At 42.4% G+C, this 26,431-nt stretch overlaps 1 protein-coding gene across 1 annotated transcript in view; it reads left to right on the top strand.

Annotated features, from left to right (window-relative positions):
- Positions 1-26,431, top strand: part of LOC124615580 (laminin subunit alpha-1-like) — a 1,154,169-nt gene that overhangs the window by 940,329 nt on the left and 187,409 nt on the right. The window contains exon 15 of the mRNA XM_047143565.1: positions 9,813-9,919. Within this exon, the coding sequence (XP_046999521.1) occupies positions 9,813-9,919 (107 nt within the window). The remainder of the gene's footprint in view (positions 1-9,812; positions 9,920-26,431) is intronic.

A 26,431-nucleotide genomic window follows, 5' to 3' on the forward strand; every position in this document is an offset into this window, starting at 1 on the left:
TGTCGTCGGCAGGACGATAAACCGCAATCTATTTTTTTTCTTTTTTTTTTTTCCTCTGACTGACCACATTTTGAAAGACCTTTATCGAAACTGAAACACTTGTTATTTCAGCCTTTGTATAACGCTAAAAGATAAATATCAGTTATAGCGATGAGGAATGTAGTTTACTTCTTTCATAGATGAACAGACAACGATTATTATAATGTATTCCATATTCCTGCAGAGGAAAGTACTGACAGACTTTCGGAAACGTACTGTTTTACTGACGTATCGACAATAACTTTTGACGTTACGATGAATATCTGTAAGCGGCGTACTTGATGGAAATGGAATGGATGATATCGAACCGCTACGGAGTGCTTAGGACATGTGGGAAGAGATAATGACTTGGAGACGATCTCTGGAGGAGTAACATAAAGAGCTGATTTTCCGGCGGTACAGCTCCAACAAATGAGACTGGTTCTTTAGGAGATACAAATCAACGGTTATGACTGCATAATAAAGCAGTTCGGCGAGGAAGGAGGACCTTAATCTGATCCCACCAAGTGACACGCAGGTGGTCGTCGGCGGGATTCATCTAGAAGATCACGCATAAGATTTTGGTGGCTAAACAAGTTGTTGAGATTGATAAACCACCACTGTGCTCAACACCGTGACAATGTCAGCGAAGCAGCCCCAGGAATAAGCTAATTCAAAGCAATCTTTAACCTGACGTTACGTCATCGCCGTTTGGACGTAGAGTCAATATTAGGCAATAACGCATTCTAAATAGATGCTCATCAGTAGTCACAGACATTTCGCACCATTACGCAGCTGCTTCCTTATTTATTAAGAACTGTTAGTTTTTGAGGACTTTTAATTCGTAAAAGGAATTTTCTGGTGGGTGAAACAGACATCAGGCATGGTTGAATACGGATCTGAAAAAGAGGATCGACCGAAGTTCAGGGTCATCATAGCGACTACAGGAAGATGGAGGAATGTTTACGAATTCAAAAAGTATTAAGATGGGTACTACTCAGGAGAACGACGGTTGAAACCCGCGTCCGCCCATCCAGATTTAGCTTTTGCGTGATTTCCCTAAATTGCTGCAGGCAAACCCCTCGATTGTTCCTTTGAAAGGGCCGATTTTCTTCACCATCCTTGACACTAACCAAGCTTGTGCACCGTCTCTAATGACCTCGATGTCGACTGGACGTTAAAACCAGCCTTCCCTCCTTCCTTAAGATCAGTACTGCCAAGGAGGCGCACGAAGCAGATGTGAAAAATATCGGTGCTCACAGAATGGTTGCAATTCTCAACGTACATCGGAGAGAAGAACTATCTCGAAGCCTGAAAAGAAAATTCAAGGAGTCCTAATCATTATTTCGTTTGAAGGTAATGACGAAATAAAAAAAAAAATACTAATGAATCCCATTCGTATTTACTCTTATGTGCTTTTATGTCGTAACTGTCAAGGATGTTCTGTACAACAAGCCTGCAGATAATCTGTTCAGAAAGTGAACTTAAGTAATACGTACAATGAAAGAGCACATCAAAATTAGCAAATTCTGCTGTCTAAATAATGATCACGCTACATTCGTATGGACAGAAAACACACAATTTGATACACAAACTCGTAATCATGCATCTGCTTAAGTGTGAATAATCAAAGGTAAACATGAGAAAACTGTTCAACAAACGAGCAACTGTTATACATATTTATCAGTGCGATGAATGAGAAGCAATAAAACCTTAATCTGATTTAGCAAATCAATTACCCACTTTAGTGTTAGAAGATATCATCTTAGAAGACTGAAAAAATTCTAACGCACTTTTATAGCAGCTTTAGACCTACAGTAGGCTTTTGACAATGCTGACTGGAATATCCTCTCTCAAAATACCGATTGTAAAAGGGATAAAATACAAGAACGGAAAGGTTATTTACCACTTTTACAGAAAACAGACATCAGCTATAACATTCGAACGACATGAAAAGGATGCTATAGTTCAGAAGGGAGTCATACAGGGTCGTAGCGTTTTCCCGATCTGAACATTGAGCAAGCAGTAAAGGAAAAATTTTGAGATCAATTAAAGTTCATGGAGAACAACCAGAAACTGCGGGGTTTGGCAACGACATTGTAGTTCTGTCGGAGACGAGAAACATCGTGAAAGAGCAGTTGAACGAAAGTGTCTTCGAAAGAGATTATAAGATAAACATCAACAACAGTAAAACGTGAATAGCGAAATGTAGTCGAATGTAATCAGTTGATGCCAGGGGAGTTAGATTTAGAACGAAGACACTAATTATAGTACCGAATATCCTACTTTGGGAGCAAAATAAGTGATGATGACTGGAGTAAAGACGGTATAATTTGCAAAATTGCAACAGCAAGGAAAGCTTTTCTGAAAAAGGGAGATATTTTAACATTTATTAGAAAGCGCTAGAAAGTCTTTGCTGAACGTATTAGTCGTCAGCAGAGCTGTGTATGGAAGTGAAACATGGACAATAAACAGTACAGACAAGAAGAAAATAGAAGATTTTGAAATGTGACGCTGCAGAAAAAAATGAAAATTACTTAGGTAAATCGGATAATTGAAAAGATAGACTATCGAATTGGAGATAAAATAAATTTCTGGCACTATTTGACTAAAAGGCAGAAGTAACCCAAAGCATAAAAGAATCGTCAGTGTGGGTAGTGTGTGTGTGTGTGTGGGGGGGGGGGGGGGGGAAGGGGGGGGGGGAATTGTAGGAGATGAAGGCTTGACTTGGTTCAGGTGGTTGAAGGTTGGAATAACTTACAAAAATGATGAAATGATGGGATTCGCACTGGAGAGACTAGCGTGGAGAGTTACACGAGACAAGTCTTCCAATTGAAAACCCTAACAACAGAAACAACAACAACAACAACAATATGTTACTTACCTAGCGGCTCAAGATTTAAACGCATTAGATTACTGACGCCTTAAGAAACGTTGTGAAGAAAATTAAGTATCTTTAGATGAGACAGATTTGGAATTTATTGCTGCCATCAGATTAATCAAGAGTCGTCTTGGTTAAAATTCACACATCTGCTGCGTCTATAAAGACCTCGACGAGACATAAACCTTTATCTTAACTACTTCTTTAAGCAGAGTAGATATGGACGTATGAGAGGCAATGCAAGAGAGTGACACGTGTAAGGCTGTACATTTTGCTCATTCTTTAATCGTTTCTTGTCCTGATTTGCTTGAGATTTTCTTTCGAGATGTACTTGCATTCCACAGATTGCTTGGATGAAACTGTGTTTGTAAAATCAGTATTGTAGTGCTATCAACAAACCCACGTTTCAAAAATAGTTTTATGATCCGAAGAATGAACATTAAAAAAATACACGTAACGCTCTTATTCAGTTACATTAATATTTCACAGTGCATTGTATTGTCTAATGCTACAGAAATATTAATATTTCACAGTGCATTGTATTGTCTAATGCTACAGAAATTTTTCCTGACTTGTATCTACGAAATTCTTTGGGTCATCTCATTCATCTCTTTTGTTTTGATTAGTACGTCCAACTGAAGTGGAAAGTACATTTATGATGTAATATACAGACACGTGCTTGCTTTTTGTGATTCTGGTTTTAGTTTCCTTCCCGAGTCGAAAAACAATTTTGGAAAGTACCTACACACTGAGATACTACCTTAATTGCGTGATCTGAGAGATAATATTTTGTGTGACTCCACTATATTCACATAAAACCATAACGTCCTCAATCAAAATAATATCCCCCGTAACTGCACATGCAGTAGCGTGGAACATGCCCATTTCGCCTTCTATACAGACTGCCCGCATAACGTTCCCGCTGATTTGGTAGTGTGACTGCTGGTGCAAAGCTTTCACGCATATCCCAGAGGGGCAAGAAATCTTTAACTTACCACAGGAAGAAAATCGTATCATTACAGTCTCTTAATAGCATAATGGATTTATAAGGTGTTTTCGATGCGCTCCAGCGGATACCATGTAGATAAAAGTTGTGCGAGATTGTGAGTGTACACCTCAACGCAAAATCTGGGCCAATGGTATTCTGCACTGCCTCGAGTATTTAAAAGTTATTGGTTAATCTTTTAAATTAAAGAACATTAATAAATACATGCCCTGTATCGTTGTTAATTTGTGTCGTAAAAAGCTGAGAATGAGATACTCTTGTCAACGACTCGCACAAAATACGTATGATAATAAATAACAGAGCATCCAAAGATACAAGAAGCCTGCAAAGTGTCTTTAATACTCATATATGTAAATACGAACAATAAATAAGTTTTGAATATGAGCCAAGAACAAGGAATTAATATGTCAAAGACGCTTAGCAAGAAAAAATATTTATATGGTGAAGTTTTCCTGTCGTTATTTTGCTTGTTTCGATATTTATCGAATATTTCACCGTATGAAATATAGAAGCCACCAGATATAATAGTAATTATTACCAGAATTCTCAGTGACAATTGAGGTACTTCGCATTGCTGTCCTCAGAAATTTATAGAGGTGACTTGAAACTGTCCTCATTCGATCTGCAGATGAAGTGTTATATGTGTAACAGTGTTGCGTGCATTGTAATGTCATTTTTGTATAGGTTTAATGGAAAAGAAGAGTCTACAACCACTGATCTACAGTCCAAGTTGGCTCATCCAGTGACCAACTGACGATGTCGTTAGGTCAGCATGGGAACACTTAGAGGTCACCTGCTGCGTCGTGTTATGTGACCAATGTGGTTTTCTTTGATCTGTTGTTCCTCTAAATGACCTTTCTTCGCCAATTATTTCGAGACTTCCTGGTTGGTGGTTTATCTGTCCTTTATATCGTTAACACATGTCTCCCGCACCATCCCTCAAGTAATTCGAGATTTCTTTTTCCAACTATTGTGCATTATTTTACAGCCATACAGCGCTACACTCCAATTATACAGCTCTTAACCATTCTTTTATTCATTTCAGAATTTATCTTGTTTCAACAAAGTATTTTTCTTACATACATGAACATTGCTTTTGCTTCTCAAATTCTTTGTCTTATGACTTCATTGCGTCTTCCGTCGCCTTACTTCCAAAATATTTGTATTATCTTGTTTCTTTTATTTTATTTCCTTTAGTTTTAATGTTTATTTCTATTGCTTTCTTGGACCACACGAATATTCCTGTCTTTTTCGGTTTATTGCCATGTCGTACTCATCCGTTAGTATTGCATCTATAACTTCTACAATTATTTGGAGATGTTTTTCATCTGGAACTATCACAGTTATGATATCTGCAAACATGAGCATCTTTATTCTTTCTGTATTTATTCTGATACATATACAGTACTCTTTCACTCGTTTGTTGCATGTTCTATGTAGGTGTCAAACAGGGATTGGGACAGATGGCATCTTCGTCTAACGCCTTTAAGAGGTCTAGCTTCCTCTTTGTATTTCTTGTCTTTACTATTGCTGTACTTACAAGGAACCTCTGGAGTGCGACGTCGCGAAAGGCCAATGATGTATACTGCCTTCGACGTCCCACATATTGTCTGCCATGCAACCACAACATTGGCTGCTAACGGCAACAGGGGGCGGGACTTGTAACAACACCAACGCTATACTATTGCACATATAATAATTTTTTTCTTCTGATTTTCGGTAAATTAGTGTAATCGATGTTTTGATTTCATTTCTTTTCATGTCATTATGTTAAAGAAACTGTAAACAATTTTCGATGTGAATATTAATGTTTATGTCAAATTGCAAGCAATATTATAACAAAATTGAAATGTAAGAAACGTTGAAACTATTGTAAGATGTCAAAGTTGTAATTGTGCGTCTGGTCCATACGTAGGCAATGTATTAGGATATGTAGAATGCAAAACCTCAGGTGAATACCCTGTCTGTAGGGGAGCGGTAAAAGGTGGATGGCAGGCGAGCGCGGGAAAATGCACACGGGCGCTGCACGGCATAACGGGCTCAGCAGTAGTAGTCGGAGTTGGGCACCGGTCTGAGAAACACGCTCTGGATCGAGGAGGCTCTCCTGGAAAACGTGATTTCGTTGAGCCTCGGATGTGCCGTTTCCGACGCCTATACAGCATGGCAATATTCCATAGGCACTAAATGGAAAGTATTGCGACGCTATGAAGAAGTAAAGTGCCGATACTTCAAGAGCCATTGCTGTGATTGTATGTGTGCTCGGTGCCTCGTCATCTCGCCGCCCGCCAACCGCCGCATCGATACGAACAGGTTGAAACTTTTAGTACTGTATTCGTGTGGACCAGTGTTACTTTTGTTCGATACTGTTTAATAACAACTTAAATTTTACCAGAACTGTACTATCATTTAATTATCCTCACAACTAACCTAGGCAGGGTCCTTTCCACATGTTGTGCAATCAGAGTGTCCCGAGATGAAGATTTAAAATTTATGCTAATAATAATTACCTGCAGACCTATCTATGTTAGAATGATGTTTAAAGAACTTTGTTGTTAATGAAATAATAGATGAATAATATAGGTCTGACAAAGTTGGAAGATAATGTTGAAATTGGTTTAGTAATGAAGTTTAATTAATTTGAGACAAAAATAATGGTAGTTGAATGAGCAGGAAATAAGACAAAAAGAGTAGTAACTCATATATTGGAAATCTTGAGTGCTTAATGATTTCAATAATCAAAATTTTCAATACAGTGGTCATAACAGTTTCAGGGTCCCCCCTCCCCTTTTCTATTCATTTGAATTCTGAAGTGTACTGAACTGATTTGACCAGCAAGGTTAAAGTCAATATAAAACCAAAATTTATCAGTGTTTGACCTTTTTCAAAATTGACATTGTATGTGTGTTTCGAAAGTGCTATTTCTAGGGTAACCTATGCCCGATTTTAATCAGATCAATAGACAGTACGAAGTTTGTAGTAAACAATATAGTGTATTGTTGTGTATTTGTGGCTTGTTCATATTAGTACAGAAAGTGAAATTATTAGTTCAGTAGATTTTCTGGTTCTAAAATTTACCATATAATGCAGTGTTACTACGTGTTGTTATGCTTGAACGTACATCCACTTGTACAGGGAAGAAACTCAGTTAATGCCTAATTAGGCTGGCGACCGTATTATTAACAATTGGTAGCATCTGCTGTGTTGTTTGTTGTCCGTCCTAACGTGTAGTTGCACTTCAGACTTGCTTGACGTATCATTGTTGTTGCTGAGTGGGTGTAAGTCTGATTTTGCCTCCATTCAGGTACACGCAGTCAACATACATACCAAAATCCTTTCTTATAAGGTGAAGCCCGTCAACTTAACATAGAACAGGCTTTAAAGAGTATCGCGTGCCATAAGAGCAGTGTTACAGACTGAAGGTGTCCAATGGCGAACACAGTATGAGGCTACGGAGTGTAGTTGAACTGCGCAGTCGACGAATAACGCACTAACAGTTTTACAATGCTAGTGGTGTTGATACAGAGCAGAGCAGTGGCAGCGATAAACAAAGCAGGTGTTGAATTATATTTACGACAACAGTTGCCGAAGTTGTCATTTCGTCAGAAAGGAACCTAGGGAATTTCGCAGAGTGAGAAAGAAGTGGCAAGTGAAATATTAGCGTTTCTGTAAGATGAGTCAGAGGTATGTTTGGTGTCGTATACGCTCGATTGTGCGGACAACGTACATGAGGAGTACAATGATGACGATACATGCTTAACAAGTGGAAGAGATACTGAAACACGTGTCAAGCAATGAACTTGATCATCCTTGTGGGACAGGGAGCCACAAATCCAATAGTAAAGGAGAATCATTGTCTAAGGAGCGGATACTAACGGTACGTGCCTGATAGTGACCTACTGCGCTGTGCACATCAAGTTGTGCGCAACATAGATTACAATGATTTCAAGAGAAGCAGTGGACGGTTGCACAACTAAAAATTGGTACAGAATTTGAAGACGTAAAATAAAGAAATTTCAAACAATGCATCAAGCTGACGATTCACAGCAAGCTGCGGAATCGGCCCGAACATTTGTAGGTGAGATAAACAAGTTCATCTCATCGTTCAGTAAGGAATTTGTTTTCAACTCCGACCAGTCAGGATTTGAAAAGGAAATGCACACAAAAGGAACCCTGGAAATTAGAGGTACCAGTAGTGTTGTACCAAGATCAACCAACACCAATGCCTTAATGCATTCGTAAACGCTTATGTCGACTGTTGATCTTGATAGTAAATTTGGGTGGAAAGTCATTTATTTTGCTGCGACGAGTTGGAGGTGCTCTGCCCCCCCCCCTACGATTCTGTCTCGTGTGCATGATCTTGCAAGGGCAGTAGGGAATATTTACATGACAGGCGAGAGTGGACAAATGGGCGTCAGAGAACTACAACTATAGTGTAAGAACTTATTTTGGCCCATATCTGGTCAAAGTAACTTGCTTTCGCTTGATTCCTGGTCTGCCTATAAAAATCATACTCCTCAAGAGCAAACCACCCATCCTGAAAAGTGTGTCACATAGAAGTTCATATCGCCTGTAACCACCGGACAAACCCAGCCTCTGAATGTTTGTTTTTTTTCGTGCCTGTAAAACATATTATCGCTCTATCTGGAGCTATGCCATAAAAGATAGCCAGTTTCGTCATAACCTCCACGGCAGACTGTTTCGCATTCGGTTGCATGTCATCACATTGCCTCAGTTCTCATCACCCCGTTACACCAGTATGATTCTATATGCATTCTTTAAGAGTGGATACCTAGCTGAACGTCCTGCCGGTTTGTATCTTGCAAGGAGCTCGCCTTCGATCTTGATGGTGATTACTGTGGCGATCCATTTTTCATTCGGTGTTCGTGATGCAAGTTAACGGTTTGTTTTAAGCATTTCTCGAATGTCGACGATTTCTATTTTGTGAAGAGTAATACACACATCCCATAGAAGGCTGATTTCTGCACATCCCGTAAACTCGTTTTCTGTCGCACTCCTGATGAAAACGGTCAGTCATTAGCAGCTATATTTGTTTCTTGTCATTTTCAAATGAGCCTTAACTAAAGACTGAACCTGCGACGTCGCACTGTTAGTACGGTTTTTTAATTATTTTTTATCTATAGTCTAGTTCAATAACCTTTAGAATTTCTCTTAATTTGTTCCAGTAGACGTTGTCGAACAATTTCCTGAAATCCACGAAAATTTTTCTGTTGCTTCTAAAACTTTCTTAAGTTGCTATACCGTGAAGGCCTTCCGGACTGGGAAGGAGTGCCTGGTTCCCGACACGAATCCGCCCGGAGGACTTGTGTCGAGGTCCGGTGAGCCGGCCAGTCTGTGGATGGTTTTTAGGCGGTTTTCCATCTGCCTCGGCGAATGCGGGCTGGTTCCCCTTTTTCCGCCTCAGCTACACTATGTCGGCGATTGCTGTGCAAACAAGTTCTCTATGTACGCGTACAGCACCATTACTCTACCACGCAAACATAGGGGTTACAATCGTCTGGTGTGAGACGTTCCCTGGGGGGATCTGCCGGGGGCCGAACGGCACAAAACTCTGAAAACGTGGTTCAGTGTGGGGCTGTGGAGGGGTGTAGTGGACTGTGGTAGTCGTCGTGAGGTTGTGGACCACTGCGGCTGCGGCGTAGACGGAGCCTATCCGTCATTTCTAGGCCCCCGGTTAACATACAATGCAATACTATACTGTGAAGGCGTAGGACAGCTTCTTTTCCGCCTCCGTTATCTCGGAAGCCTAACTGGTGTAATATATGAGAGTGACGATCTAAGCTACCAAAGTTTCATTACTTTAAGAGGCAAGAAATGGAGCGACGTGTACGAGTGGTGTGTGCAGTGTGTTGCCGGTGTGACCAGTGCGGCTCTCTCTGTGTGTTGCAGGCTGCGGCTGCCACTCCGTGGGCGCGACGAGCGCGGTGTGCGACATCGTGACTGGCCAGTGCCCCTGCCGGCCCCACACGACCGGCCGCGCCTGCGACCGCTGCCAGGTAACCCGCCCCGCCACCACCGGCGCTGCGTCTGCTGCTCTGTGCTCTGGCCGGCCAGAGTGGCCGCGCGGTTCCAGGCGCTACAGTCTGGAACCGCGCTGCTACTACGGTCGCAGGTTCCAATCCTGCCTCGGGCATGGATGTGTGTGATGTCCTTAGGTTAGGTTAGGTTTAACTAGTTCTAAGTTCTAGCAGACTGATGACTTCAGATGTCAAGTCCCATAGTGCTCAGAGCCATTTGAACCTTTTTTTTTTGCTCTGATTCCTTATCTCGATATGCAGTCGTAGGTCATAAATACACAGGATGATTTCGTGATGATGATGATAAAAACTTTCAGAAGTTTAAATGTGTCAGTCTGAGGTAGGATACCCTGGCCCGGAATGACCGAAGTGAAAGTTAAAGCGAAAGTCGCTCTGATACCTCTGAAGTGGACTTTTTGTTTTCCATATGTGAGGGGAGGTGGTATCGGCCAAAACAAAACAAAAAATAATCTAGTAAACATTGGCTCTAAAATGCACACCTAAAGAGGTATGAGCTCTTGTTCAGTAGAACGCACTTGTTCAGTGTGTTTCACAGTAGCAAAGATGAACAAGTGCTGTTTACCTGTTTAGGTACGCACTTTAGATCCCATGTTTACTGGTCATTTTTTTCTTGTTCTGCTCCATACTACCTCCTTTCAAAACATGAAAAGCAGGGAGCTTCCAGTAGAAGAAATTTGTTTCACTGTTTCGAAAATTGAAGTGCTCATAGCTCTTAAGCTATGTACTGTAGAGCCCATGTTTATTGGAATTTTCTTATTGTTTTAGTCCATACTACCTTCTCCCCAATATGTGGAAGAAAAGAACCTGGAGTAGAAGAGGTTCACAGTCAGAGGTATCGGAGCGATTTTTGCTTATACCTTTCATCTCGATAGTTTCCGGACCAAAGTTCCTTACCTCAGATTGATACATTTGCCCTTCCCCATCATCCGCGAAAGTTTGTAATATCGTCACGGAATCACCCTGTATAATTTAAACGGCCTTAACTTCTTCATCTCTGCTTTGAACTATTCCGATTTACTACAGCTGTTCGGTTAAGACCATTTATGACAAAGTTGCAGCGTCTGTCATTCGGCCAGTGTTCTCTAATGATTTACATCGTGTCCTACAAGTAAATGCGCAGTTGACCAGTTACTTTGTAAAATTTGGAAGTGCTTCACTACACGTAACACATAAAGGTTCTGTAGCAAGACGTTCACCAAAACGCCTCGCAAACTGTTGGGATTGAAGCGTCACACACCTGTCCATTTAATACTCGTACAAGTCATAGACGGTCGGACTCTATCCTGAGCTAACATGTTTCTAATATTATCTGATACATAGCGCCTATCTCTAATAAAGATTGACTGAGGTCACAGATACGGGACACAAACACACTTCAATCACACACAAAATAAATACATGTAAGTGAGACATTTAAACGGATTAGAATACCTACAAATATTATTTAGCAAGAGCTGCTGCAACAATAACTCTGGGTTACTGTTTGACATTGAAGATGGATGTGTGGGTACGCACTGCAACCTTCTTATTAGAAAACATCTTTCACAAAACTAGTAACTTCGTTGCATATTGGCTAATTATTGATAGTAATTTAGATCTGTTGGAATTCAGAATGTCCTTGGTGGGAAACTTTCATTATTAAACGGTGCAATCAATAGAAATGACGTAAATGCCTGTATTGTTACATCAGCACTGTCTTTAATAATGTGAGTTCACAACATCTATAGAACAAAATTGTTTAGTATTTATCCCTAGTGTTTTTAAAATATCGTTAGTTAAATTATACAACCGTTAGGTCAACACACTTGTTATTTGAACCTATGTAAAGTTCTGACATTGAAATTGCCCTTAACAGCACAGATTTCAATTTAATTTGAGGTGTTAACGAAGGAGAACTGGTAAAAAGGAAACTGAAAATTGTACCACATTTTACTGATATTTTTCTGTACGAGTTTATTTGTACTGGTGCACCGCAGCAACGAAATGTCGGTCGAAAGTGTGATTTCAGAGCTTCCTACCTGAGACAACTGCTGCAAGATCTCTGGGACCGACGCTCCTTTGTCTCGCCGATGACCGGTCCATCAGAATACACCAAGAATAAAACCTCATCGGTCCAAAAGCAGAACGGGACAAGTTCAATCGTGTTAATTTAATAACAATAACGCAGATTACCAGAAACAACAGTGCACGGCAGCACGAGCATTAATCCCGAGGCGTTGTCCGCCCATTTATTATTTTTATTTAAGCCGTTCTGGAGCTCGGCCTTCCCACAGATTGCAATACAGTTTTGAAGATACCAAACCGGTCCACAGACAGCCCATTGCTCCCAACGTAGACAATCCGTTTCACTCGTAATATTCAGCTTAACTCGTAATTCCAATGTAACATAACTCACTGACACTCCTCAACTGTCTCTTCGTAACATTATACCGTCATATTACGTTTCCTGAAGGGCCGAAGCTCCTAAAACTGCAACGAAATTACACACATGCATGGAATTAACCTTACACAATAAATAACGGTGCTTGGTATTGGCTTGTCATCTGAAATCTTATTTTATACTCCTTCTACACAGTTTTAAACAAAACTGTACTCACAACTATGTACTGTTTTGTTTTCTTCCTCGCAGTCTGTTTTAATAAAAACAGGAAAGCTTTGTTTATGACTTACATGTTTATGGTTGGTATTCTATTATGGAATCTGAATCGTCCGAAACTTTGTAATCCGACCCGTCTGCAGATTAAAACTATGCCAAATAGTGTCAATGAAGCTTATCCTTACAGATTCAGCAGCAGGAGAGATGTCTGACATCCCGTGTACCAATGTTCCCAGCCGATTTACCCATCATTTTAAGACTTCAGTTCCTACTCTAGGTTGCGTTGGCAGTAACAATAAACAAAGCTCAGTGTCAGAGAGGGGAAGAGGAGATGAACAGAGCAGGAAATAGACAAAGAAAGAGGGAAAGAGGGAATCGACAGAAAGTTGTGGCAGGACGAGGTGGAGAGAGGAGAGGGGAGGAAGAGATGGACAAAGAGAGAGGGGACAAGAAGAACAGTACGTGTATCCTATTGCCGGGTCCGCATGTGTATACTAACTGAGTACCTGCGTTGGTCTGATATGTACACACATCAAAAAAAGTTTTGCATCGCCCCAGTTCTCAGAACTCCTGAAGACAGACGTTGACTGGTTATTGTATCACAGACACAATCCCTTTAACTGTTCAGAGGAGTCACTAAGCCTGCCCAAACATGTAAACAACCATGCATGAGCAGCGCCTATTTGACGGAGGGGCCCCGACAGCTTATCACTTCCAGTCATTCCACCAGGATGGAGGTACACGGCTCGTGTTGTCTGTAGTTCAACCATGCCTAGACGGTCAATACCGCGGTTCGATCTCGTTCGCGTTGTTACTTTGTGCCAGGAAGGGCTCTGAACAAGGGAAGTGTCCAGGAGTCTCGGAGTGAACCAAAGCGATGTCGTTTGGCCAAGGAGGAGATACAGGGAGACAGGAACTGTCGATGACATGCCTCGCTCAGGTCGCCCAAGGGCTACTACTGCAGTGAGTCACCGCTACCTGCGGAGGAACCCTGACAGCAAAGCCACCATGTTGAATAATGCTTTTCGTGCAGCCACAGAACGTCGTGTTACGACTCAAACTGTGCGCAATAGGCTGCATGATGCGCATCTTCACTCCCGACGTCTATGGCGAGCTCCATCTTTGCAACCACGACACCATACAGAGCGGTACAGATGGGCCCGACATGTCGAATGGACCGCTCAGGTTTGAGTGCCGCATTTGCCTTCAACCAGACAATCGTCGGAGACGTGTTTGGAGGCAACCCAGTCTGTCTCAACACTGCCCAGCGTGTGCAGAAAGGTGGAGGTTCCCTGCTGTTTTGGGGTGACATTAAGTGGGGCCGACGTACGCCGCTGGTGGTCATGCAAGGCACCACAACGGCAATACGATGCGTGACTGCCATCCTCCGATCGATAGTGCAACCATATCGGCAGCATATTGGCAAGGCATTCGTCTTCATGGACGACAATTTGCGCCCTTATATTGCACATCTTGTGAATGACTTCCTTCAGGATAACGACGTCGCTCGAATAGAGCGGCCAGCATGTTCTCTAGACATGAACCCTATCAACTATGCCTGGGATAGATTGAAAAGGGCTGTTCATGAACGACGTGACTCACCAACCACTCTGAAGGATCTACACCGAATCGCCGTTGAGGAGGGGGATAATCCGGACCAAAAGTGCCTTGAGGAACGTGTGGATAGTATGCCAGACGATACAGGCATGCATCAACGGTAGAGGATGTCCTACTGGGTATTCGAGGTACCGGTGAGTACAGCAATCTGGACCACCACCACCACTGAAGATCTCGCTGTATGGTGGTACAACATGCAATGTGTGGTTTTCATGAGCAATAAAAAGGGAGGGAATGATGTTTATGTTTTTCTCTATTCCAATTTTCTATACGGGTTCCCCCGAGGTGATGCAAAACGATTTTTGATGTGTGTAGTTATTTCATTTATATTAGTCCATCGCTTCCTTCCCCCTCCCTCTGTCCACCTCCTACTCCCACGTCCTCCACTCCCCTCGCCCATTCTCTGTCCATTTCCTCCTCTTTCCTTTCTATGCCCATCTCCTCCTACTCTCTCTTCCTGTGAGTCTGCTCCTCACACTCTCTCTCTCTCTCTGTCCATCTCCTCCTTCCCTCGTATCTCCTGAACTACGTGTCGTACAACGATATAATTTTCTATATATATATATATATATATATATATATATATATATATATATATATATATATATATATATATATATATACTACGCAAGCCAGCGCACGGTGCCTGGCGGACGGTACACTACACCACTACTACTCATTTCCTTTCCTCATCCACTCGCAAATAGGGCGAGAGAAAAACGACGCTTAATATGCTTCCGGGTGAGCCCTAGTTTCTCGTATCTTATCTTCGTGGTCCTTATGCATAGTGTGTGTTGGCGGCAGTAGAATCATTCGGCAGCCAGCTTAAAATGCCGAGTCTATAAATTTTCTCTAAAGTGTTTCTCAAAACGAACGTCGCCTTCCCTCTAGGGATCCCCATTTGAGTTGCCATAGCACCACAGCATCTCCGTAACATTTACGTGTTGTTCGAACCCACTGGTGATAAATCTAGCAGCCGGCCTCTGAATTGCTTCGATGTCTTGCTTGAATCCGACCTGGTACGGACGCTAAGCACTCGAGCAGTACTCAAGAATAGTTCGCACCAGCGTCCTACGTGCGGTCTAGTTACAGGTGAACCACTCCTTCCTAAAATTCTCCCAGTACACCGAAGTCGACCACTCGCTTTCCCTACCACAGTTTTAACATGCTCGTTCCACCTCATATCGCTCTGCAAAATTTTGCCCAGATATTTAAACGACTTGACTGTGTCAAGCAGGACATTAGCAATACTGTATCCAAACTTAGGTTTGATCTTCCTACTCATCCGCATTAACTTACATTTTACCACATTTCGAACCAGCTGGCATACATCACACCCACAGGAAATTTTTTCAAAGTCGTCTTGTATCTTCCTACAGTCACTCAACTTCGATACCTTACCGTACACCACGGCATCATCAGCAGACAACGGCAGATTGCTGCACACCCTATCCGCCAAATAATTTATGTATCGCGAGAACAACAGCGGCCCTATCACACTTCCCTGGGGCACTCCTGACGATACCCTTGCCTCTGATGAAAACCCGCCTTCGAGGACAGCATACTGGGTTCTATTATTTAAGGAGGTTTCGACCCACTCACATATCTGTGAACTCACTCCATATGCTCGTACCTTCGCTAACAGCCTGCAACGGGGCACCGTGTCAAATGATGTCCGTAAATCTAGAAATATGGAGTCTGCCTGTTATCCTTCATCGGTAGTTCTCAGCAAACCATGTGAGAGAAGGGCAAGCTGAGTGTCGCTCGAGCGATGCTTTCTAAAACCGTGCTGACTCGTGGACACAAGGTTCTCAGTCTCATGAAAGTTTATTATATTCGAACTGAGAATATGCTCAAGGATTCTCCATTAAACAGAAGTTAGCGATATTGGTCTGAAATTTTGCGGGTCCGTTCTTTTACCCTTCTTGTGCACTGGAGTCACCTGCGCTTTTTTCCAGTCGCTTGGGACTTTGTGCTGGTCGACAGACTCACGATAAATGCAAGATTGGTAAAGGGCCAATGTCGTAGAGGACTCTTGGTAAAACAGAACTGGAATTCCATCCGGACCTGATGATTTATTTGCTTTGAAATCTTTCAGCTGTTTCTCTACGCCAGGTATGCCTACTACTATGTCTGTGTGAACCATTTCTTGAACGTGAAATTTAAAACTTCGGCTTTCGTTTTGCCATCAGACTGGTCAACAAGGGACTGAATGGAAGCCTTAGACCCGCTTAGCGATTTTACATACGACCAGAATTTTCTGCTTGCACCACGCGCGTGAGGCCGGCAGTCTTCACCGCCACCGCCAGCGGTCTGTACGAACTGAAAATCACCTCAGAACCCGTGCGTCAGGCGTCGTTGGTACCGGCGTGAGGTACAACATCCAGACGACTGCACTCTGCACGCTCGCTAGCCACAGGCAAGGCCGCCTCCACGTCTCGGATGAGGCCACCGGCAGACAGGCCGAGTGCTCACTGGCTTTCTTTCCAGCCCTGAAAGCTGTCTGCCTAAGGGGCTCCACCGCGCCCATATCATTGGAGCTCTCAATAACTAGTAGGCGTGTATCAGCCGAGAGCTGGAGGCCAATTGGCTCACTAAACAGACGGATGGTCGCTTTCAAAACAAAACAAATGAGCAATTACTGCGCTACAGACTGCATGAATTTACACTTACAGAAACGCGGGATGAAACCTCTTAAACAGAGAAACACGCACCAAATTTAATAAATATACTGCGTGGAAACACAGAAAAAGATAAACACTTACCTTCCCGCTTTTAAGTACATTCAGCACGTGGATACTGTCTGCTAAATGTGTTGCGAATAGAATTATAGCAAAGAAGCAATAAATGTAAGCGTTATGACGTCATGCCTGATGCGACAGTTTTTTGCGTGAACAGCGAAAATGTAGGAGGCGATAAACGTTTTCCCTTTCATCATTTTGTGGGGGTTGTCAGAGGGAAAACTTTTCATAAAGGTTTCAAAGTATGTGCTGAGTTTGTTGCAAGCCACTGAATGCTCTGGTTCTCGAATAGTGGATGCATAACATCTGGGTATTCGCGCGTCGCGGCCTACACTTCTTTTTCATCACGGCCTCTTTGACGGGTAGGCACCACGTTCTCCTGTTATGAGCATTTGCATCACTGATGAGTGGTTTTGGAATTCCAGCTCGCTCTGCGATTTCCTGCTGTTCTAAGTTTTAGGGGACTGATCACCTTAGAAGTTAAGTCCCATAGTGCTCAGAGCCATTTGAGCCATTTCTTTGTAGCGCCCTCCATGTTGTTTTTGTACTGAGAGGGTTCTTGAGTGCGACATTCAGTTCCGCAGAGACTTCTGAAACTTCGTCCTCTTATTTTTCATCACAGACTTCTTCAGTTATCCTGTGTCATCATTAAATGTACACTTTCATCCGCGTTGTAACTTAGCGAATCATGTTTTTGAGCTTTCCTGTATGCAGTATAAACCTGTTGAAACCACCAAACACTTGAGCTCCTGTGGTTACAGAAACATCTACCATACGAGTACAAATAGTTTTCTCACGTTCAGATTCACTTAGCTCAGACAGAATGCACTCACAACTACATAGAACACCGTTGGCCACGACTGACACTTACGACGTACTGAGGACATTGCACAGTTGCTGTTTGTGATCAAAAAACCAGAGCACAACCTTCATGCTTCGCAGGAATCTGCATTTATATTCAGGTATCTGTTGACACGGTGCTTCCATATTTTTGTCCAACCCCTGTACATAACTTTCCATCATGGGTCTTTAACGAAGCGTTGGTCATTATTGACGTATGGTCTGTGCAAAATTCTACCACATGATTGCCCTCCCGTTCCTTTTCGCCCAGTCCACATTCTCCTACTGTTTTTTCTTCTCTACTTTTTCCTATAACCAAACTCCAGTCCCCATCACAATTAAATTTTCTTCTCCCTTAACGGAGTGTGTTGGCTTCGTGTTTGTCTCGGATTGATAATGCATTCATTGAGCTGTTCACAGTAGCTTATCCGTATTCCTATTTTCTTATTAATTATCAGACCTATTGAATCATTACCTCGATTTGATTTTGTGTTGATAACTCTCTACTAACCTGACCAGAAGTCCTATTCTTTCTACTGCTGCACTTCATTAATTCCCACTGTACCTAACTTCAACCTATCACTGATACCGGATGTAACATTCCGCGCTCCAATCCGTAGAGGATAGTTTTGCTCTGTTCATCACATCCTCCTGAATATTCCGCATCGGAGATCCGAATGGGGGCCTATTTCCCCTTTGAAATACTTTACCCAAGAGGACAGCATGGTGACTGAACCTTATAGCAGAGCTGAATGCCCTCGGGAGAAATAACGGCTGTAGTTTTCCCATGATTTCAGCTGTTTGCAGTGCCAACACAGCAAAACCATGGTGGCCAACGTTAAAAGTTCAGATCAGCCAATCACCCACGCTGTTGCCATTGCTGAAAAGGCTGCTGCTTCTCCTCAGGAACCATGTGTTTGTCTGGCCTCTCTACAGACACCCTTCCATTGTAGTTGCATTACTGTACCCGTGCCTGTATCAATGAGGCACATAAATCACCCACCTTGTCAACGTCCACGATTCATGGAGTGAATGTACCCCTACCACAACATATTACGGTGATAAATTTGTTGTCAGTGTGGTTGTAACACTCATGATGCAATATGAAACAAACATGTCTTAGTGTTTGATGAAAATATGGCTCTTGTGATGATTCACATGGAGAGCGTGTGATGATCATGAGAGATGACACAGTGTCACAAGACAAGCAAGCAGCTGGCCCCATTACAAACATTGTGTGTTCAGACCAAGAATTTTCTACATATTAGTACAGCACATTTTCAGTAGTGTATTACCTTTTATCTGAAACAGGCGCAGTGCTGACTGTTCATGCGGATGAGACCAAGCCACCTTGTGTACGAACGTATCATGAGAAAGAGCAAAATATGGAATTATATTTTCTTCGGCAAAAATGATACAGAAGTGGCAAATGTGAATCCTCCCTGTATGAAGCAAAAATGACAGCTAAGAAACGAACATAAAAGTAAAATTACTTCAATTTTTAATGAACTGGGAAAATTTATAGTGAAATTCATGTAGGTTATAAAGTCCTATTCGGAAAAAAATATGCAGGTCCGTATTTAGGCAGGCGCAACATGTGTAGCTGCACAGGGTGGCAAAATTTTGGGGGCGACAAAATGTTTCTATCGAAAAAAAAAAAAAAAAAAAAAAATTAAAGTATATTTTAATGCTCATTGTATGAGCATTCAGGCATTCAATAATTTATTGACAAGGTGTTGACAAATATTTGTACCTGTCATTTATGTTCAAGCATGCAATTACTCGGTCCTTCCATATTTTTGTCCAACACCGTCCTTGGTGGTTCTTTAACCAAGTATAACGTCATCCAGGCGCGAGCGCCTTATGGCTCTGTCGAACGGGAGGCGCTCAACCCGCCGCAGCCTGTGTAGGCCACACACCACGTCGTCCCGACCAAACATGAGGCATGAGACGGGCGGCCGCGTCAGACCGGCCTTGCCTGCGGCGCGCAGCTGCGATTTTCTACAAGACTCGTGGCAGGCAGGTACAGAAAGACTGATTGTGTTTGTGAGCGCAAATGTATTTTTGTACGATATACGGCACGATGACTGTAAAAGTGTAATGAAAAAGGCGGCAACAAGGGACAAAATTGACGCACGTTTATATCCAACACGCGTTTTCTATGTTTATAAATAAATGAGCAGTTGCATGATATAGTACCAGATGAACATTGACGTGTACATACAGTTCAGCTGAAATACTAATGTGCTTGCACGAACTAGTGGTGTCACTATAGCACAATTTAAGCTGCAAATATGCCGCTATGATAACGGCGTCTGCAGAATCGATTGATAAGTCCAGTTCCGGAGCTACGATATTGCCGAACCGGGGCAAAAACTTGATAGTGGAGCTCACCCCCCTCCGTCCCCGCCCCAGTCTCTCTCGGGAGTTTGAGATAGGACGTCAATACTTTAAAAAAATCGAATTTTCAAAAATATGATCATTTTTAACGCACATCTTTGTGAAGACCTTGATATACAGGGTGGTCCATTGATAGTGACCGGGCCAAATATCTCACGAAATAAGCATCAAACGAAAAAACTACAAAGAACGAAACTCGTCTAACTTGAAGGGGGAAACCAGATGGCGCTATGGTTGGCCCGCTAGATGGCGCTGCCATAGGTCAAACGGATATCAATTGAGTTTTTTTTTTAATATGAACCCCCATTTTTTATTAATCATTCGTGTAGTACCTAAAGAAATATGAATGTTTTAGTTGGACCACCTTTTTCGCTTTGTGATAGATGGCGCTATAATAGTCACAAGCGTATAAGTACGTGGTATCACGTAACATTCCGCCAGTGTTGACGGTATTTGCTTCGTGATACATTACCCGTGTTAAAATGGACCGTTTGCCAATTGCGGAAAAGGTCGGTATCGTGTTCATGTATGGGTAATGTGATCAAAATGCCCAACGGGCGTGTGCTATGTATGCTGCTCGGCTTCCTGGACGACATCATCCAAGTATCCGGACCGTTCGCCGGATGGTTACGTTATTTAAGGAAACAGGAAGTGTGCAGCCACATGTGAAACGTCAACCACGACCTGGAACAAATGATGATGCCCAAGTAGGTGTTTTAGCTGCTGTCGCGGCTCATCCGCACATCAGTAGCAGACAAATTGCGCGAGAATCGGGAATCTCAAAAACGTCGGAGTTGAGAATGCTACATCAACATCGATTACACCAGTACCGAAATAAAATGTTCAAACGTATCTACGTTCTGTATTTTAATTTAAAAAACCTACCTGTTACAAACTGTTCGTCTAAAATTGTGAGCCATATGTTTGTGACTATTACAGCGCCATATATCACAAAGCGAAAAAAGTGGTCCAACTAAAACATTCATATTTCTTTATGTACTACACCAATATGTCATAAAAATGGGTGTTCCTATTTTAAAAAACGCAGTTGATATCCGTTTGACCTATGGCAGCGCCATCTAGCGGGCCAACGATAGCGCCATCTGGTTTCCCCCTTGAAGCTAGACAAGTTTCGTTCTTTGTAGTTTTTTCGTTTGACGCTTATTTCGCGAGATATTTGGCCCGGTCACGATCAATGGACCACCCTGTATAAAACGTATATGTTCGACGAAATGAAAGACTTGTTATTTGGTCTTAAGTGTGCCGGAGTGCTCTTCACACAGCATTCTTCTATCGCACGTCACTATTTCGCTCTGTGGAATTCAAACGTATATGTTGTGTAATGGGAGCCATCAAGCCATGCTCCGGACAGCCCGCCTTTGTATAAGGTGTTTAAAATCACAATAAAGAAAGAAAAAAAAACCCACCAAGCCTACATTCAAGACAGGGGAAGTTAGGCTGTCCTGTGGTGCCTCTCCTGTTCCCTGTCGGCCGGTTTGACATCCAACATCCCCCCCCCCCCTCCTTCTTACAAAAAGCTCACAATTAATAGTGGGGGGGGGGGGGGGAATTATTTGAGACTTGGAGAATAAGAACTCTTCAGAAAATTTGCACTCTTTATTGTCTATTAGTTAATAACATTCTCTTTTATGTGACATAAAATTAAAAATAGGAAACATAAAACCAGTCAAGACAAGAGACAAGCATGACTGTACATATTTCTTCAATCCTTAGGTCCGAGTATTTTTTGTTTCCTCTCTTATCTTGTTACATCTTTATACGGCGTGCTTTCCTTTCTGCGAAAGAATCTATTAGATTATCAAAGTTCGTCAGACATTTTGCTACACGAAAAATCAAAAGGTCGTTGTCTAATACTGAAAAAGCTGTTAATACGAATAGTACCCAAGACTGACGTGGTTTCTCGATTTCATTACGCCTGTAATGTTACTGTCTGCTAGATAAAACGAAATAGGTCTTTCTTATATTGCACCAGTTGTAACACACACCAAATAAGCGAGACTGTTTTGTCACAAATGGTCGTTTTTGTCTAACTCAAAAATGGTTCAAATGGCTCTGAGCACTATGGGACTCAACTGCTGAGGTCATTAGTCCCCTAGAACTTAGAACTAGTTAAACCTAACTAACCTAAGGACATCACACACATCCATGCCCGAGGCAGGATTCGAACCTGCGACCGTAGCGGTCCCGCGGTTCCAGACTGCAGCGCCAGAACCGCGCGGTGTCTAACTCATTTACATAAATAATACGACAGAATATAATTCACGGAGTACCAATATCAAATGCCTACTACAAACAAAAACTTTTATGTTAGGAAATAGTTTCACATTGCATTGATATGCCCCAATATCTCGAGCATGAGATCGAAAAGTAGTAGTAGTAGTAGTAGTAGTAGTAGTACTACGAAATTTTTATATATATTTGGAATCGTCATATTCTTCTATATAGTTTTTGTAATGTTCCCGTTTTTCTCCTTCCTCAGTCTAGAAAACGATCTTGTCATCACTAATTCTATAACTATTCCTGCCATGACAATTTATTCTCCGGCTAACTTCACTAACCCTGCCAGCATCACCGTTTCAGTTATCACGCATTTGGCTCAAATGGCTCTGAGTACTATGGGGCTCAACGTCTCAGGTCATTAGTCCCCTAGAACTTAGAAGTAGTTAAACCTAACTAACCTAAGGACATCACACACATCCATGCCCGAGGCAGGACTCGAACCTGCGACCGTAGCGGTCTCGCGGCTCCAGACTGCAGCGCCTAGAACCGCATGGCCACTTCGGCCGGCTATCACGCGTTTATTCTCAGGTTAGGTGTTATTACGTGTTTGGACAACGCATTTTCCGGGCTGTTCCGAGAATAGAACTTAAGCGGCTACTATCCGGGGACTGTATAACTGGCCCCTGTAGTGTAGCAATCTGGCACAAACTTTCTGTCGAAATTTCGTTTTCTTGGATACACTGAGAAGATAAAATATAATCTTTCTTACATGTTATTCCTGTTAGTCGTTTATTTCCACTCTGTTAGTCTGAATATAACGCTTATCATTCGCACACCCAATCAACCATATAAACAAACATCGATCCGCATTCGCCATTTCTGGTTTATTTGTCTCAGCACATATAGCACCGCCCCTTTTTGTCTGCAGGGAAGCTTTTTATTTCTAGATGCGACGGGGATTCCCCTGGCAGAGACATCATGTACACTATGCACGCATTTCAAATATATTCAAAAACCATCAGGGATGCGTTTCGAAATCATATAAATAATCGAAAGACCAACGTGCACCGGACGCTAGGCACTTTGTGAAACAAGATTTTTTTTTTCTTCAAGAATATGAATTTGGCGCACCCTGAAACTGCCACCCGGTCACATATCCCAGTTTGCTCCCCACCGCCAAGATCCGGGCCTGATTAAATCTATAGGCCTTAAAAAGACTCATTAGTCCTGAGCGAGTGTACCGAAGACATTTTCCACCACGCGACGACTCCTGCCTATTTATTTACTGAAAACTGCTTTTGATGGATCTTCCAAGGTCGCTGATTTGGGAAAAGGGGTCATCTCATGGTTTGTAATTTAAATCCTTCATCACCTATCAGCACATGAGGGACGGGTATGTTTGTGCCTGGCAGTGGTTTCGGAGGAAGAATAAATTTTCCTAGTTTAATTTCTTGGAATAAATACAGAGTTTTGAGAACTTGCTCTGTCACAGTGTCTGCCACAGTTGCCCATGTCGATAACCACGGAGTTGTAATCGTAATCAGTAACTGCAAGGGACAATTGAAAACAAGTTTTTGTAACAAACATAATTTGAATTACTGCTTTTAGGACACTTCAGTTTTAACATGCTTCCCATCTATGCTGACTATGCTTTTAGGAAATTGCCACGGTTCTATCAATCCCGTCTCATCAATCCCCTCTCAGTTTTTTTCCATATTTCCTCTGCTGGTTGAGGTAAATACAGTGATTGTAAGACGTTGTACATTTCTTGACACACATATACCTCTGTGGTGACAAAAGACATAGGATACCTCCTGACATCGTGGACCTCTTTTTGCCCGACGCAGTGCAGCAACTCCACGTGGCATGGTTCCAACAAGTAGTTGGACGTCCCCTGCAGAAACGTTGCTGCTTCTAGTGCCGTCCATAACTGTGGAAGTGTTACCGGTGCAGGATTTTGTGCACGGGCTGAAATTTCGATTACGGCGCATAAATGTTCGTGAGATTTCTGTTAGGTGATCGGGTGGCCAAACCTTTCTCTCGAACTGTCCAGAATGTTCTACAAACCAATCGTGGACTGTTGTGGCCCTGTGACATGACATCATTTCTTGGGAACATGAAGTCCATCAATGGCTGTAAATGGTCTCCGGAGGACTCAGTGTATTCCATGTAGCTACAGCCCATACCACCGGTTTGCGCAGTGCTTTGTAGACAACTGAGGCCCATGGCTTCGTGGAGTCTGCGCCACACTCGAACCCTACCGTCAGCTCCTGCCGTCTGAAATCGGGACTTATCTGACCAGGCCACTGTCTTCTAGTCGACTAGGGTCCGAGCCCAGGGAGGCGCTGCTGGTGATGTGGGATTAGCAAAGGCACTCGCGTCGGTCGTTTGCTGCTACACCTCATTAACGCCAAATTTCGCCGCACTGTCCTAACGGAAGTTCGACGTACGTCCCACAGCTTTCTGCAGTTATTTCACGCATTGTTTCTTGTCTTTTAGCACTGACAATTCTACGCAAACGCCGCTGCTCTCGGTCGTTAAGTGAAGGCCGTCGGGTACTGCGTTGTTCGTGGTGAGAGGTAACGCCTGAAATTTAGTATTCTCGGCACACTGTGGATCTCGGAATATTGAATTGCCTAACGATTTCCTGGACAGAATGTCTCGTACGTCTGGCTCCATCTAACATTCCGCGTTCAGTGTTTGTTAATTCTCGTCGTGCGGCCACACTCACATAGGAAACCTTTTCGCACGAGTCGCCTGAGAACAAATGACATCTTCCCCAATATACTGTCCTTTAACACTTTGTGTACACCGTACTACCGGCATCTGTGAATGTGCATATCGCTCTCGCATGATTTTGCCACCTCAGTGTATTTTACGAAACTGGAGACAGTTGTCCGTCCCGTGCGGAATTAAATTCAATGACGTGGTGTGGATCACCAGTGGCCAAATATCTGGAACAAATTGTACTATTTGTTAGTAATAAACACATCATATGAAATAAAATAATTTGCTTATGGCGTGACCAACAGTTGAGACTGTTTGTGCAAAACGGAAACATCTACGAGACCCCTATAGCAAACACCTTAAGTTCATAAAGGGAGGCGCAGATTCTGCCAAGAAGTATCAGAATTGGCCATGGGCAGGTCATTTGGAGTTTCTTCCTGACACACTGTCGTCACGTCACACATCAACAAATGCTGAAGAGTGAGAGGAACCATTTCCTGACTATAGGCATAATGGAATCCATAATGTCAGTCAGTACGTAAAGAAATAAACGAAGCTGTAGCTGCAGTCAGAAATTATCAAAATACGTAATTCTGTAACAGGAGAGAAAAGCGCGAGTTCGACCATATGGCAACTTATTTTTGAGTTATTAAAATTCGTTTGAGGCATTCCCGGCTCGAGCACGGACGCATTTAAAAATTCAGCTGGCGCAGTATTTCGAGAGATTGAACCTGCTAAATTAAACGATGGAACACCACCACAGCTGTATCCCGCTGTCCTTGCACCACCCGACTCAGTGGTGTCACTGTATCATGAAATGAAGTCACCATTGCAATTTTGGAATCAAGGGAATCTTCCAAAAACTTTTGTAGCTCCAGAGAAATGTATGAGGAGGCAAAATTTTGTTTCATTGTAGATAATCGACCTGTAGCTGACATTTGTTTGTACACGGTGACAATAAAGTACTATTGTCACTGTTTTTCAATTTATATTTTATCTATATAGTTCCAAATTGTATGATTATTACTATTTTGGAAAATACATAGTTACAGGGAATAGTAAAATAAAATAAATGATTTCTATCAGAAATAATGTTCTACCGAGCCGCGACGGAAGAATCAGTTCTTGCCTCAAATAAATTGACAAGTCTTTCCTTTGAATCTATGGACTTTCTCTAGTCCGTTTCAGTTTTTGAGATTTTCGGTTAAATCAGTTGGTGTGACGTTTCCAGTTGTTCGCGAGCTATTCGAAAATAACTGAATTATCGGTCTTCACAAGACCACAGTTACTTGCGACGACGATGAAATT

Source organism: Schistocerca americana, chromosome 5, assembly GCF_021461395.2.
Source record: "Schistocerca americana isolate TAMUIC-IGC-003095 chromosome 5, iqSchAmer2.1, whole genome shotgun sequence".
NCBI classification, from domain to species: Eukaryota; Metazoa; Arthropoda; class Insecta; order Orthoptera; family Acrididae; genus Schistocerca; species Schistocerca americana.